Source organism: Vombatus ursinus, unplaced genomic scaffold (genome assembly GCF_900497805.2).
Source record: "Vombatus ursinus unplaced genomic scaffold, bare-nosed wombat genome assembly UNPS02005659.1, whole genome shotgun sequence".
Taxonomy (NCBI): Eukaryota; Metazoa; Chordata; class Mammalia; order Diprotodontia; family Vombatidae; genus Vombatus; species Vombatus ursinus.
Window position 1 is genome coordinate 18,684,641 of NW_020945437.1, and position 17,683 is coordinate 18,702,323.

The following is a 17,683-nucleotide window of genomic DNA, read 5'->3' on the forward strand; positions in this document are numbered from 1 at the left end:
TTACCTGCTTGGGGTATAGTTTCTAGGGGAAATTACATTCAGAATCCTAATGAAGGGCACCAAGAGTCTCCACTTTTTTTTAATCACACCAAATTTCTCCACTCAGCTTATATGACAATGACAACTAAAAAGTTAAAACTTATTTCTTACTTGCCTTGTTCACTCACATGGGGAGCGCAATCATATTCATGGTCAGGAAAAAGCACTGGATTCTACATAAATGCTAGTTATTATTGTTGTTGTTGCTAGTTGCAGTTATGAAATACCATGTGATTATATTTATTACAAAATAAATAGGGAATGAATAGATTGATAAGGAAGAAGCTGGGGTGCCCTTACGGCACAAGATATTAAAGGTATGGTTAACTAGGGAGTAATAGAAACCAAAGATCAAATGATTACCTCAGTTCCTGTTTCTCTCCAGTCCCAGGACCGACTACCCCCTGGCCATACTTTGCAGTCCTTATAGGTTGTGCTACAATCTTGTACCTTCATTTGACCCCAAGAAAGTGAAGCAATTTTGGGGGAAGACATAATGGAGGTGAATCAAAACCTGAAACAAAGGTCATAGATGTAGTCAGTTGAGGTTTAAGCATATCTAAGAGAATAGAAATAAGCAGCCTACCAAGATCACGAAGCTGAAAGGGACCGGGACCTTAGACATCATCAAGTCTAACCCTTCACTTTACAAATGAGGCCACTGAGGCTCAGAGAGGTTCAATTGTTCAACCTTTATTTTTAATATGATTTTGTTATTTTTAAAATTTACACATTTATTTTCTCCCCTTCCACTCCCCAAGTGAACAAAAAAGGAAAAATAAAAGCTACACAATAAAGACATAGTTAAGCAAAGCAAATCCCCTTTATTAACAATGTCCAAAAATGTATGTCTCATTCTTTTTAATATTTTATTTTTCCCAATTACATGCTGAAACAATTTTTAACATAAAAAAAGTTTTGAGTTCCACATTCTATCCCTCCCTTCCTCTGTCCCTCCCCCCTCCCTGAGATGGTAAGGAATCTGATATGGGTTAAACATGTGCAATTATGCAAAACATTTCCACATTATCCGTTTTGTACAAGAAGACTTGAACAACAAAAGAAAGGAAGGAAGGAAGGAAGGAAGGAAGAAAAATAGTTTGCTTCAGTCTGTATTCAGACAGTATCAATTCTTTCTCTGGAGGGAGATACTATGTATCATTGTGAGTCTTTTGGGATTGTCTTGGATCATTGCACTGCTGAGAATAGCTATGTCATTCACAATTCTTCATCATACAACATTGCTGTTGTGAACAATGTTCTCCTAGTTCTGCTCACTTTACTTTGCATCAGTTCATGTAAGTCTTTTCAGGTTTTCCTGAAATCATCCTGCTTGTCATTTCTTACAGCACAATAATATTTCATCACAATCATATGCCACAGCTTGTTTAGCAATTCCTCAATTTATGGGCATCCCCTAGATTTCCAATTCTTAGCCACCACAAAAAGAGCTGCTATAAATTTTTTTTACAAATGGGTCCTTTTTTTTTTTTTCCGGACCTCTTTGGGATCTAGTAGTAGTATTGCTAGATCAAAGGGTAATGCAGTTTTATAGCCCTTTGAGCATAGTTACAAATTGCTCTCCGGAATGGCTGGATCAGTTCACAACTTCACCAATAGTGCATTAGTGTCCTACTTTTTCCACATCCTCTCCGACATTTATCATTTTCCTTTTTTGTCATATTAGCCAATCTGGTAGGTGTGAGGTAGTACCTCAGAGTTGTTTTAATTTTTTTTAAATTTTTAAATTTTAATTTAAATTTAAATTTTTAAATTTAAATTTAATTAAATCAATAGCGATTTGGAGCATTCTTTCACACGATCATAGATAGTTTTGATTTCTTTGTCTGAAAACTGCCTTATTAGCTTTTGATCATTTATCAATTGTAGAATGACTTGACTTTTATTCTTATAAATTTGACTCAGTTTTCTATATATTTGGGAAATGAGGCCTTTACTAGAGATACCTGCTGCAATATACTTTCCCCAACTTTCTGCTTTCCTTCTAATTTTGGCTGCATTGGTTATTTTGGACAAAAGCTTTAAAATTTTATATTATCAAAATTATCTATTTCATATTTTGTAATGCTCTCTCTCTATTGTTTGGTCCTAAATTCTTCCCTTATCCATTGATTTGACAGATAAATAGATTAATTTAGGTAGAATTATCATTTTTATTTTATGAGTTTGGCCTACCTATGAGCAATTAATATTTTCCCAGTTGTTTAGATCTGACTTTATTTGTGTGAAAAGTGTTTTGTAATTGTGTTCGTATAGTTCCTGGATTTGTCTTGGCTGGTAGACTCCCAAGTTATTTCATATTATCTATAGTTATTTTAAATCGAATTTCTTGCTACTGGACTTTGTTGGTAATATATAGAAATGCTGATGATTTATGTGGATTTTGTATCCTATAACTTTATTAAGTTGTTAATTATTTCAACTAGTTTTTTAGTTGATTCTCTAAGTATACCATCATATTATCTGCAAAGAGTAAAAGTTTTATTTCCTCATTGCTATTCTAATTCCTTCAATTTTTTTTTCTTTTCTTCTTGCTATAGCTAGCATTTCTAGTACAATACTGAATAATAGTGGTGATAATGGGCATCCTTGCTTCACCCCTGATTGTACTGGGAAGGTGTCTAGCTTATCCCCATTACAGATAATGCTTGTTGATGGCTTTAGATAAATATTACTTATCATTTTAAGGTAAGCGCCATTTATTCCTCTGCTCTCTGGTGTTTTTAATAGGAATAGATGTATTTTATCAAAATTTTCTCTCCACTTACATGTTTATCCTTATTTCTCATGATATTAAAATTTAATATGCTATTCTCTTTTTTATTAACACTTAATCTAGCTTAATTATAGTTACTATTCTCCCTTATTCTGTGACTTTAAAGTCTTTAGGCCTGAAATTTTAGTTCCCTATTTTACTTTTGTAAGTCATCCACTACCCACTTTTTAGAAAAACTTACTTATGATAAAGGTCAAATGTATCTTATGAAGTGCTGATGCCAGATATTCCAAGCTGTGTAAAAATCCCCAAGTTGTATAAAATGCACATGCTCGAGGCTGTGGAAATCCCCTATTTTCTGGTTTTAGCCAATCATAACTCAATAACGCCCATACTGCTAAAAATAGATTGTGTCACTTTACAAAAAAAGAACACCCTTTACTATCAGGCGGGGTCCTTGGTTACCAAGGAGCCTTGGACCCTATTTATTGGTAATTGCAAGCTTCGCTAATAAACTGATTGTGTTAGGAAATTTGTTGCCTCATTTTCTTTGATTTGCAGATTTATATTGTGACATTCTGTAAAGTTTTAAAGTTGCATTCATACAATTCCTGTGTATATTGGTAGGTAGACTCCTAAATATTATACATTCTGTAATCATTTTGAATAGAATTTCTTTTAACATCTCTCACTGTTGAGTTTTGTTAATGACTGAAGATCTATGTAGGGTGTTTAAAAAAATAATCTTGCTACTTTGCTGAAGTTGTTTCAATTAATTTTTAATTGACACTCTGGTTTTCTATGTAAACCAGAGGTTTCCAAACTTATTTGGTCCACTGCCCCCTTTAAAAAAAGAAAAATTACTCAATGCCCCCCTGGGGTTAGGTTAGGTTAACCCCTGTTTTTATTCAAAGCCCCTGAATTGCACCTGAAGCTATTACTGCCCCCCCAGATCATTCCAGCACCCCCCAGGAGGCAGCATCACCCACTTTGAGAACTTATATTTGCAAACCATCATATTAACTATGAAAAGTGAAATTTTTTTCCTTCTTGTTTCTCCTATTATCCTATAATGTTTATTCCCTCTCTTTTTTTGTCTTATTGCTATAGCTACATTTTCTAGGAATATATTAAATCAGGACTATATAACCTGTGGCCTGCTTGTAGCATGCCAAAGAATTTCCTCTACACACAAAGGAAATTTTCCTCTATGTTTTTTCACCAGCCAGTCGAAATTCTTTGGCGTGCCACAAGCAACATGTAGGCTGCAGGCTGTGCGGGCTTGTATTAAATAAATGTAGTGACAATGGACATACTTGCTTTACTCTTGATCTTATTGGAAAGGTCTCTAGTTATCTACACTACACAGGCTCAATTTTAGCTAGTTACTATTTGCCAAATTCAGAAAAGATCTACTTAGTTCCATACTTGAGATAGATGCTGAACTATATTAAATTTTTTTTGCATCAATTGATATAACCATATGATTTTGATTGTTTTATTAAGATGATCTATTATGCTTATAGTTTTCCTAATACTGCACTCTTGCTTTCTTGGTAGAAATACTAGTCATAATGTACCATCTTTTTTTATGTTTTCTATAGTCTCTATGCGAATATTTCATTTAAAAAGTTTCACATCTATGCTTATTAGCATATACTGCTTCATAATTTCTTTCCATAATTCTTCTTTCCCCAGTTCAGGTACAAAGGCTACATATATCTCATAAAGGGAATTTAGTAAAATCTTCCTTTTCCTATTTCATTCAAGTTGTCATATTAGAAGAAATTCTTTAAATGTTTAACAGAATTCTCTTATAAATCCATGTAGTCTTGGTTTTTTCCCCCTTGGGAGTTCATTTATCACTTGTTCAATTGTTATTTTTCTAAGTTTGAGTTATTGAAATTCTTTATTCCTTGTTCTGCTAATTTGAGCATTTAGTATTTTATAGTCTTCCCTTTAAATTGTCAAATCTGTTAGCATAGAACTGGGCAAAGCAGTTTCTAATAACTTCCTTCTCTCTTTAATTTGTTGTGATTTCTTCTTTATTCATCTTTCATACTGGCAATTTGATTTTCACTTCCTTTAATGAGAAAAAAGGTCAGCTAATGAAAATTGACTAGCTAATAATTTATAGAAAAATATATAATTTTTAAAACAAATCAGCTTCTCGTTTTGTCCATTTAAGTTTGTTTTCGATTTTGTTAAATCTCTTTGATTTTAGAATGTCTACTCTGATGTTTAATTGGGTTTTATTTGGCTGGTTTTCTAGGTGTTTTCTTTTTAGTATCATACCCTATTGACTGAGCTGTTCTTTCTCCTTTTTTTGTTTTGCAATATAAAATTTCCCTGAAGGACTATTTGGGCTCTATCCCCAAAGTTCTGTTATACTGTCTCATTGTCCTTTTCTTTAATGAAATTTTTTATTGCTTCTCTGATTTATCCTGTTACTCATGAATCCTTTGAGATTAAGTTAGTCTCCAATTAATTTTTAATCCTTCCTTAAAAGATCCCTTACTGAATATAATTTTCATTTCATTGTGGTTAACAGTAAAGGATTTTCTCTTAGAAACTTTTATAGCCCAATACAATGGTTCTCAAACTTTTTGGTTTTAGAATCTCTTCATAAATCTTAAAAATTACTGCATATCCCCCCAAAAAGCTTTTGCTTATGTGGATATATCTATCAATTTTTACAGTATTAGAAATCAAAATTTGGTATTATTTTGAAAATAGTTCTGACCTTCTGTGGGTCCTGGGGAATCCAAGGTGTTGCTAAATCATACTTTAAGAACCAATGGGTTAATACATGGTCAGTTTTTGCAAAGGTACCACAACACCTGAGATAATTTACTATATCTTCTAATTATTCTAAATTTCTATGCAGTTCCTTAACTTCTTTCTTGTTTATTTTTTGTTAAATTTGTCCAAGTCTGAAAGCACACGAAGCCTCCAACTATTATAGTTTAGCATCTGTTTCTCCCTTTAAATTTAAATACTTTTCAAGTATTTAGATGCCATTTCATTACTGATAATAATTCACTGTGTATAGCAGCTTTTTTTTTTTTTTTGGTGAGGCAATCAAGGTTAAGTGACTTGCCCAGAGTCACCAGCTAGTAAGTGTCATGTGTCTGAGACTGGACTTAAACTCAGGTCCTCCTGACTCCAAGGCTGGAGCTCTATCCACTGCATTACCTAGCTGCCCCTAAGAATAACATAGTTACCCCTTTTATCTGTTGCTTTGTCTGAAATCAGAATTGCCATCCTTTTTGTTTGTTTGTTTGTTTTTGTTTTGGTGAAGCATAATAAATTCTATCTTAGCCTCATGACTATATGAATCTTTGTTTCAAGCATCTTATAAACAATACACCTGTTTCTAATCTCTTTTGGTATCCTTTTCTGTTTTACAGGTGAGTTTATTCTATTCACCTCCATGGTCATGACTGTTAATGATGTATTTTTCCTCCATTCTATTTTGTTATAGTTTGTCTTTTCCTTACCAACTTACAAAAAAAGAAAGTAGCAGGAGTATGCTTAATCTTAGTGACTTGCTTCTGTTCCACTGACCTTCATCTCTTCCCCTTGACCCTAATCACATCCTTTTTCTCATTCAGATGAAACTGATGTTCATGTAATGCCAGCTTTCCCTGCCCCTTCAATCCCTAGCCTCCTAAATGAAGCACTTTGGGTTTCTGGCCAGGCATACTTGACTGGAGTCTCTGAATAAATCAGAGAAACAATCAATAATTTCATTTAAGATAATGACAACAATGAGACAACATACCAAAATTTGTGGGATGCAGCTAAAGCAGTACTTGGGATAAAATTCATATCTCTAAATGATAATATCATTTATTTATAATATATTAATTGATACATAATATATTGCATTATATTATATATTATACACAATTAATATATAATTAATATGATATATTTATTTATAAATGATAATATCATCAATAAAAGAAAGAAGGAGGTCAATGAATTGGGCATGCAACTAAAAAAATGAGAAAAATGACAAATTAAAAATTCCTAATTGAACACCAAAATAGGAATCCTGAAAATCAAAGGAAAGATTAATAAAATTTCAAGTTAAAAAACCCCATTGAATTAATAAAATAGGAGCTGGTTTTATTAAAAAACCAATAAAATAAAAATAAAATAAAAAAACATTATTTAATTTGATGAAAAAAGAAAGAATAAAACAAAATTGCCAGTATCAAAAAAGAAAAAGGAAAATGTACCACTTGTAAAGATAAAATTAAAGCAATTATTAGGAGCCATTTTGGCCAATTATAGCCAATAAAATTGACAAAGTGAAATGGACAAATATTTACAAAAATATAAATTGCTCACATTAACAGAAGAGACAAGAGAATATTTAAATAACCCTCTCTTAGAAAACGAAATCAAACAAACCATTAATGAATTACCTAAGGAAAAAATCTTAAGACCAGATGGATTAACAAGAGAATTCTACTGAACACTTAAAAGAACAATTAATTCCAATACTACATAAACCATTTGGGGAAAAAAAGGTAAAGAAGATATCTTATAAAATTTCTTCTATAACAGAAATTTGATTTTGATAGCAAAAACAGAGAAAGGAAACTATGGACTAATTTCTCGAAGAAAACTGATGCAAAAATTTTAAATAAAATACTTAACAAGGATATTACAGTACTACATCATAAAGATGATATACTATGACCAAGTAGGATTTATACCAGGAATGCAGGGCTGGTTCAGTATTAGGAAGACTATCAGCATAACTGAGCATATCAATAACAAAAACTACAAAAATTATTATATTTTTATCAATAGATACAGAAAAAGCTTTTGAGAAAATGTAATACCTATTTCTATTACAAACACTAGAAAGAATAGGATTAAATAGAGTTTTTCTTACAATGATAAGTAGAATCTATCTAAAACCAAGAGCAAGCATTATTTGTAACACAGATAAACTTGAAGCCTTCCCAGTAAGATCAGGGATGAAGCAAGGGTGCTTATTACTACCACTATTATTCAGTATTGTACTAGAAATGCTAGCTATAGCAATAAAACAAGAAAAAGAATTTGAAGGAATAAGAACAGGCAATGAGAAAACAAAAAAAATCACTTTGAATATAATATGATTGTGTACTTAAAGAACTCTAGATAATCAACTAAAAAATTATGCAAAATAATTAACAACTTTAGCGAAGTTGCAGGATATAAAATGAACCCAGATAAATCATTGGCATTTCTATATACTGCCAATAAAACCCAGAAGAGATAGAAAGAGATATTCCATTTAAAATAACTGTAGACAATACAAAATATTCGAGAGTTTACCTGCCAAGACGTACCCAGAAACTATATGAACACAACTGAAAAACACTTTTCACAAAAAGAGAGCCAGATCTATATAACTGGAGAAATATTTATTGCTCATGGGTAGGCTGAGCTAATATAATAAAAAAGACAATACTACCTAAATTAATTTACTTATTCACTGGCATACCAATAAAACTACCAAAGAATTACTTTATACAACTAGAAAAAAAATAACAAAGTTCATCTGAAAGAACAAAAGGTCAAGAATACCAAAAGAATCAATTTTTAAAATAGTGAAGGAAGGCAGCCTAACCGTACTACATCTCGAACTATATTACAAAGTAGCAGTCATGAAAACAATACGGTATTGGTTAAGAAATAAAGTAGTGAATCAGTGGAATAGATCCCTGTACACAACATGTAAAAGCAAATAACCACAGTAATAAAGTGTTTGACAAAATGAGAGATTCAAGCTTTGGGGCAAGAACTCCCTATTCAACAAAAACTGCTAGGAAAATTGGAAAGCAGTCTGGCAGAAACTAGGCAGAGATCAATATCTCACACCATATATCAAGATAAGCCCAAAATGATTTAGACATAAAGGTTGATAGAAGCAAATTAGGGGAGCCTGAAAAAAATTTACCTATCAGATTGATGGATAAGGAAAGAATTTATGACCAAATGAGAGACAGAGGATGACAGAAAGTAAAATGGATAATTTTGATTACATTAAATTAAAAAGACTTTGTACAAACAAAACCAATGCAGCCAAAATTAGAAGGAAAGAAGGACACTGTGGGGGGAAAAGTTTTTTTTGCAAGTTTCTCTGACAAAGGCCTCATTTCTCAAATACATAGGGAACTGATTCAAATTTATAAAAAATATGAGCCATTCCCCATTTGATAAATGATCAAAGGACATGAACAGGCAGTTTTTAGAAGAAATCAATGCTATTGATAGTCATATGAAAAAATGTTCTAAATCACTGATAATTAGAGAAATGCAGATTAAAACAACCCTGAAATACTACTTCATACCTATTAGATTGGCAAATGTGAACGAAAAGTAAAAGTACAAATTCTGGAGGGGATGTGGGAAAATAGGTACCCTTATGCACTTATGGTACAGTTATGAACAGGTCCAACCATTCTGCAGAACAATTTGGAACTATGCCCAAAGGGCTCTAAAACCACGCATACCCTGTGACCCAGCAATACTGCTACTAGGTCTGTATCCTAAACATCAAAGAAAAAGGAAAAGGACCCATATGTACAAAAATATCTAAAGTAGCTTCTTTTGTGGTGGCAAAGAATTGGAAGTTGAGGGGATGCCCATCAACTGAGGAATAGCTAAACAGTCATGGGGTATGATTGTGATGGTACGCACATGGTTGTAAGAAACAAGGAAGGAGACGGTTTCAGAAAAACCTGGGAAGACATATATGAACTGATGCCAAGTTAAATGAGCAAAACCAGGAGAACACCGTGCACAGTAATAGCAGTACTGTAATGATGAGCAACTGGGAAAGACTTAGTTAGTCTGATCAATACCATGATCTATGACAATTCCAAAGGATTCTGAATGACAATGATACCCATCTCTAGAGAAAAAATCAATGAATTCTAAATGCAGACTGAAGCACATTTTTGTTTCACTTTATTTTTCTTGCCTTTTCTTTTCAACATGGCTAATATGGAAATAGAGTTTACAGGGACAGCTAGGTGGCTTAGTGGATAGAGTGCTGGGCTTAGAATCAGGAAGATCTGAGTTCAAATCCAGCCCAGACACTTCCTAGCTGTGTGAACCTGAGCCAGTCACTTAACCTCTGTTTGCTTTAATCCACAGAGATGTAAAGGGCAAACTACTCCAGAATTTTTGCCAAGAAAACCTCATGGACAGTATTAGTATGCTAAGCATGGTCTATGGGGTCATGAAGAATTAGACATGACTGAACAACAAATGTTTTGCATGACCTTACATATATAATGGGTATTATACTGCTTGCCTTCTCAGGTTGGAGGGAGGGAGAGAATTAGAAACTGAAATTATTTTAAATAAAGTAAATAAATGAGTGAAAAAAATAATGAAGAATCTCAAAGATGGAAACTGACAAACCCTCTTCTTAGTTTGTCTTCATCTGAACATCCCTAGACATTGCTCGTAATGTCTTCCCCCAATGATGATGGGACAATGATGAGAAGGCCAAAACCCCTGTATCTGCCCTTGATCACATCCCCTCCTTTCTGCTAAATGTAACCTCAATCATCCCCTTGTTGATTTCATGTTCTCTTTTTTACCTTCAGCCTCTATGTACTCGTTCCTTCCCTAGAGGTCTTTTTTTTGTTTGTTTTGTTTTGTTGTTAGGCAAACTGGTTAAGTGCCATGCCCAGGGTCACACAACTAGCAAGTGTTATATGTCTGAGGCTGGATTTGAACTCAGGTCCTCCTGAATCCAGGGCCGGTGCCCTATCCACTGCGCCACCTAGCTGCTCCTCCCTAGAGGTCTTTTAGACATTTCCAAATCTTCTCAGTCCTTAAAAAAAGCCTTTACTATAACCTACCATCCCCCACAGCCTGTTATCCTCTATCTCTCCTCTCTTTTTCAGCCAAATTCCTTGAGAAAGCTTATACTACTTTATTTCCTCTCATTCCTCAAGCCTTTGCAAAACTCATCACTCAACTGAAACTACCGTCTTCAGAGTTACCAGTGGTCTCTGAATGGCCAGATCTGCTGGATCTTTTCCCATTCCTCGTTCTTCTAGAGTTTACTAGCTCAGACACTTACTAGTTGTACAACCCTAGTTAAGTAGGTTAACCTCCGTTTGCCTCAGTTTCTTATCTATATAATTGGGATGATAACAGCACCTACCACCCAGGGTTGTTGTAAGGATCAAATGAGATAATTAAAAAGTTCAGTGTAGTGCCTGGCATATAGCTAAGTGTAAATGTCAGTATTATTACTATTATGCATCAGTTATATCTATTGACATAACCATATTAAAAATTAAAATGTCTTAGTATTATTATGAAAATAGGTATGAAGCTTTGAAAACACTGACTTCAAAGCTCTCCTGAAAGGATCTTAGGGTCCCTGGACCATATTTTAAGAAACACTATTCTGAACCTGCCTACTGCCTTTGACATTGTTGACTACTCTCTCTCTCTGAATATTCTCTTTGCTGGGTTTTTGTGACGCTGCTTTTTTCTGGAACACCTCCTACTTGTACGACCATTACTTTGGTCTCCTCTGCTGGCTCATTATTCATATCATTCTCCACCCTCAACTGTGGGTATATCCTAGGGCCTCTGTCCCAGGACCTATTTTCTTATTTCTCTATGTAATCTCATTAGTTCTCATGAGTTTAACTTTCATCTCTATGCAGCTAATTCCTAGATCTATATATCCAGTCCCAGGTCTCTCTCTCCCTTGAGGTTTGAGATTCAACATGTCTGAAGATCAACTCATTATCTTTCTTGCCAAATATTACTCTTTCCCAAAGTATTTTGTTAAAGGTACTATCAGTCTCCCTGGTTTGCAGTCTCGCTATCATCCCCAATTCCTCACTCTCCTTTACCCCATATTTTCAATGGGCTGTCAAATCTTGTCATTTTCTACCTCCTTAAGATCTCTTACAACTGACCCCTCTTCTCCATTCTAACAGGTATTGCAATGGCTTCTTAACTGGTCTCCCTGTCTCTCAAATCTTTCTCTGAAAAACTATCATCCACACTGCTGCTGAAGTGACCTTCCTTAAATGTAGATCTGACCATGTGACTCCCATACTCAATATACTCCAATGGCTTCCTATTGTTTCTAGAAGAAAATATATATACCAATTAAACTACCAAAAAATTTTTATAAAGCTAGAAGAAATAACAACAAAATTTACCTGGAAGAACAAAAATACTAAGACTATCAAGAGAATTAATGAAAAAAAATACAAAGGAAGGTAAACTAGCAATACCAGATTTCAAACTATATTACAAAGCAGTAATCATTAAAACCATCTGGTACAGTCTAAGAAATAGAGTGGTTGGTCAGTGGAATACATTAGGTACACAAGACACAGTCAATGACCATACTAACCTGGTGTTTGATAAACCCAAAGACTCCAACTTTTGGGATAAGAACTCACGATCTGACAAAAATTGCTGGGAAAACTGGAAAAGAGTATGGCAGAAACTAGATATAGACCAAAATCTGACACCATACACCAAAATAAAGTCAAAATGGTTTCATGATTTAGATGTAAAGGCTGATACTATAAGCAAACTGGAAGAGTGAGGAATAGTTTACCTGTCAGATTTATGGAGAAAAGAAGAATTCATGACCAAATAGGAGATAGCGGATATTATGAAATGCAAAATGGACAATTTTAATTACATTAAATTGAAAAATTTTTGCCCAAACAAAACCAGTACATCCAAGATTAGGAGGGAAGCAGAAAACTGGGAAAGAATTTTTACAACCAATGTATCTAATAAAGACTTCATTTCTAAAATATATAGAGAACTAAGTCAAATTTATAAGAATACAACTGATGTTGATTCATCCCCAATTGACAAATGGTCAAAGGACACGAATAGGCAGCTCTCAGATGAAGAAGTTAAAGCCATCTATAACCATATGAAAAAATGCTCTAAATCACTACTGATTAGAGAAATGCAAATCAAAACAACTCTGAGGTACCTCATCACACATATCAGATTGGCCAACATGACAAAACAGGGAAATGACAAATGTCGGAGAAGATGTGGGAAAACTGGAACACTAATGCATTGTTGGTGGTGTTGTGAAATGATCCAACCATTCTGGAGATAAATTTGGAACTATGCACACTGTCTTGGGGTGGGAGAGGGGAGAGATGGGGAGAAAATTTGGAACTACGATCTTGTGGAAATGAATGCTGAAAATTAAAAATAAATTAATCACACACAAATAAATGTTGTTTGTGAAATCAAATAATAAATTCAATTAATCTTAAAAAAAAAATACAAGCCATTCCCCAATTGATAAATGGCCAAAGGATATGAACAGGCAGTTTCCAGATGAAGAAATCAAAGGTATCTATAGGCATATGAAGAAGTGCTCTAAATCACTGATTAGAAATGCAAATTAAAACAATTCTGAGATACCACCTCACAACTATCATATTGGCTAATATGGCAAAAAAGGAAATGATAAATGTTGGAGAGGATGTGGGAAAATTGGGACACTGATGCACTGCTGGTGGAGTTGTGAACTGATCCAGTCATTCTGGAGAGCAATTTGCGCAAACTATGCGCAAAGGGCTATAAAATTGTGCACACCCTTTGATCCAGCAATACTACTACTAGGTCTGTATCACAGAGATCATAAAAAAGGGAAAAGGACCTATATGTGCAAAAATATTTATAGCACCCCTTTTTGTAGTGGCAAAATATTGGAAATGGAGGGGATACGCATCAATTGGGGAATGGCTGAACAAGCTGAGGTATATGAATATAATGGAATGCTACTATACAATAAGAAATGAAGAACAGGCAGATTTCAGAAAAACCAGGAAATACCTTAACAAACTGATGAAAAGTGAAATGAGCAGAAGCAGAAAAACACTGTATACAGTTCTGAGTGATGAGCAACTGTGGATTCACGAAGGTAAATGCTACCCAAACTGAGATAAAGAACTGATGGACTCTACATATGAAAGCATTATTTTTTTCACTTCATTTATTCTTTCTCGTGTTTTTTTTTCTGTCTGTTCTTTCACAGCTGTGACTAATATGGAAGTATTTTTTATGTCCTTGTTGTAATTTAGAATATATACTTTTTGGGAGTTAGGATTGTTTCATTTATTTCTTTATTTTATCCATAAGCATTTAATACTTGTTGATTAACATATTACACTAATATTTATTAAGTACCTATTAATACAGGAGACGCTGTACTAACCCTGGGGATACAAAGGCCAAAAAAAAATCCAGTTCCACTCCTCAAGAAGTTTGCACTATATTGGGGGAATAAAACATACACACAAATAAGTAAATGAAAAGTACATACACGATAATATGAGGCAATTTCAAGAAATGAGCTTTAACAAATAGGGGACCAGAAAAGCCTCCCAGTAGGAAGTGGCAATTGAGCTGTATTCTCAAAGAAATAGGGAGTCTAAGAAGCTGAAGAGAAGGTACTCTAGATATGGGGGAGGGGGGAGACTGGGACAGCGATGACACGTTTAAAGAGGGCCTGCTAGGCAGCTAGCTGGCACAGTAGATATAGCCCTTGACTTGGAGTTGGCAAGACCTCACTTTAAATTCTGCCTCAGACACTTAGCAGCTGTTTCATTTAACCTCTTCAGCCTAAAGCTATGATCCTATGACTAACTATGCAAAGGTACAGAGATAAGAGATGGAATGTCATGCATGGAGACTTTCTAACATGCCAGTGTGACTAGAAGAGAAAAGAGAGGCAGGGAGAGGGAATGATACAAAATAAGGCTGGAAGGGTGGTGGAGGGGAATATATTTTAAAGGGCTTTAAATGTAAAATGAAGGTGTTTGTATTTTATCATAGAGGCCACAGGAAAACAGTGGAGATTTGTAAGTAATTGGTTAACCTGGTAAGAGCCATGTTTTCTGTTTCTATCTCTTGCTGATGGGTTTTGTTGGTATAACTATATAGAAATGCTGATGATTTATATGGATTTATTTTATATAATGCAACTCTGCTAAAGTTGTTAATTGTTTCAATTGGTTTTTTGGTTGATGTCTCTAGGGTTCTCTAAGTATACCATCACATCATCTGCATAGAGTGATAGTTTTATTTCCTCATTGCCCAAAAAACTTTTGTTCCTTCAATTTTTTTTCTTGTCTTATTGCTATACCTAGCATTTCTAGTACAATACTGAATAATGGTGATAATGAGCATCTTTACTTTACTTCTGATCTTACTGAGAAGACTTTAAGTTTCTCTCCATTACAGACAATGCTTGCTCTTGATTTTAGATAGATTACTGGAGATATGCTTTTTGAATATCAGTTTGGTATCTCTGTAGAAGAGGGATTACAAAAAGGGAAAGCCTGAAAGTTAGAGATCAATTAAGAAGCCTTTGCAACAATCCGGGAGAGACAAATGCAGAAGTACAGTGCAGGTAAAATATACAATATAAATGCTATTCATCTGTCCTCTTAGTGCCTTTTCACTGGCTAGTCCAGTCTCCTATGTCTAGAATGCACTTCCCCCTTACCTTTGCCTTATTGAGTCCTTCTATTCCTTTAAAGATACAGGTAAGACAATGTCTTCTACATATAGTCATTTTGTATTTAATTACACACAAATATATATACATGTATAAAGCTATATTTGTACCTATGTTATACATTTCTGTATGTATTTATTTTCCCCATTAAAATGTAAGGTCATTGCAAGTAAGGACTGTTTCATTTTTTGTACTTGTATCCTCAGTGCCTGGCACATAGTAGGCCCCTAATAAATAGTTTTGTTGATCACATGAGATAACATTTAAAGTGCTTTGCAAACCTACGTAAAGTGTATGTAAAGTGCTACATAAATGCTGGCTATTATTATTATTGATTATATAGTTTGGGTGTCATCTACCTAGAGATAAGAGGGAGAGAGAGACAGTCAGTCAGTAAACGTTTATTTGGTACCTACTATATGCCAGGCACTGTGCTAAGCCCTAGAGATACAAAGAAAAGCAAAAGACAGTTGCTGCCCTCAAGGAGCTCACAATCTAATGGGAGAGACAACAAGGAAACAAGTAAGTACAAACAAGCTATACACAGGACAAATAGGAAATAATTAACAGAGGGAAAGCACTGGGGGGAGCTGGTAAAAGCTGCCTGTAGATAATGGGATTTGAGGTAGGACCTGAAGGAACCTGGGAGATCAGGAGGCAGAGATGAGGAAGGAGAGCATTCCAGGCATGGGTGACAGATAAGAGAAAATGTTTGGCGCTGAGAGAGGGGAGTGTCTTGTTAGTGGAACAATTAGTGGGTCAGTTTCATTGGATCAAAAAGTAAGTGGTGCTGAGTAAGGAGCAAGAAGATCTAGAGTATGAAGGGCTTTGCCTGACAGAGGATTCTGTATTTGTTCCTAGTGGCAATAAAGAAACAATGGAGCTTATTGATGGGGAGTGGGAGTGGGGGGTGAGGGGAGAGAGAGGCAAGGAGAGGAGCCAGGTCAGAATTCACTTCAGGAAAATCATTTTGGTGGCTGAACAGAGGGTGGATTGGAGTAAGGAGAGACTTGAGAAAGGCAGACCTAACAGTCTATTCCAACAGTCCAGGCTCCAGGGGATGAGGTTCTCCACTGAGAGAGTGGGGATATCAGAGGAAAGAAGAGGACCACTGGATAGTTTTGCAAAGATGAAACCGACAGGCTTGAGCAAGGGATTGTATTGTACTGAGAAATAGTGAGGGATCGAAGAAGGATGATGTGGTTATGCGACAATATGCAAACAACCGTGTATGAACAAGCTATATACAGAACAAATGGAAAATAATCCACAGAGGGAGGGTACTAGAATTAAGAAGGATTGAGAAAGGCTTCCTGCAGAAGGTGAGATTTTATCTGGGACTTCAGGGAAGTTAGACAGACGAGAGATGAGACACAAAGTGGGGAGGGGGAGTCAGAGAGAGAAAAACAGAGACCATCTACATTTACGAAGCGCCTACCATGGGCCGGGGCACTGTGCTAAGCTCTGGGAGGAAGCAGAGACAAAAGCACGAATAGAGGCTCTTCTCGGACACCCTCCCGTAGAGGCCGAGAGGACGATGGACGGAGGAGGGTCCCCTGGGCAGGAAAGCCGAGGGCGAGGCTAAGGATGGCAGGTGCCCCGAAGTGGACGAAAGGTCAAGAAAGTGAGGACTGAGCCGATAGCCGAGTGCCACTTTACCAAACCTGAGTCCTATCGTTCCCAGCTCTCCCCCCTTTCTTTTTAACTTTTCACAAGTTTTTCTTTTCCGGGGAAAGTGAGCTGGGGGCGGGCCAGGTCGGGCAAATCCCCTTCCTCGCCCCTCCGGATTGGTTCAGCCCTGGGGGGTGGGTGGGCGTTGGGTGGGTGTCTCAGAAGTAACTACAACTCGCACTCCGAGGGCTCAGGGAGGGAGGGGGCGTGTGACACCCGGTGGGGCAGCAGCCCTTTGTGTCATTCCCTTGGGGAGGGGCAGCCCTGTATGGGAGAGAGGGAGGCCCCTGCGTGAGGAAGGGTGGGGGGGACACCTCCTGGGGGTCTGCCCCGCGTAGGGGTGATACCTCGTGGGGGGAGGCAGGCCAGTAAATAAACCATAGGCCCCTTGTAAGGAGGGGGCGCGAGGGCCGAGGTCTCCCCGCAAACCAGTGGGGCCCCGTCCCCATCAAGGGGCAGCTCTTCCTTTCCTCCCACCCCGCCCTCCTGGGAACCGAGGATCGCGGCGACCCCACAGACTCACCCTGCGCGTCTGCGTCAGCTCGGGCCCCGGAGCCTCCGGTCAAAAGTCCGGCTCCGTGTTTTCCCCCTCGCTCCGGGGTTCCGCGGCTCTGGGACACGGAAAGCTCACTCCTGCCCAGCCCTCGCGCTCGCGCTCGTTCCCGCCCAGCACGGTC

The 17,683-nt window shown here is 36.4% G+C and overlaps 1 protein-coding gene across 2 annotated transcripts in view; it reads right to left on the bottom strand.

The window, feature by feature from the left end:
- Window positions 1–17,683, bottom strand: part of AAMDC (adipogenesis associated Mth938 domain containing) — a 38,426-nt gene that overhangs the window by 20,445 nt on the left and 298 nt on the right. Inside the window, exons 1-2 of one of the 2 annotated variants that reach the window (XM_027848042.1) lie at window positions 17,530–17,636; window positions 403–553 (exon numbers count right to left, since the gene is read on the bottom strand). In XM_027848042.1, the coding sequence (XP_027703843.1) occupies window positions 403–534 (132 nt within the window). In that variant the 5' untranslated portion in view covers window positions 535–553; window positions 17,530–17,636. Of the gene's footprint in view, window positions 1–402; window positions 554–17,529; window positions 17,637–17,683 lie in introns of those variants that run through there. The other variant, XM_027848043.1, reaches the window with a different exon arrangement.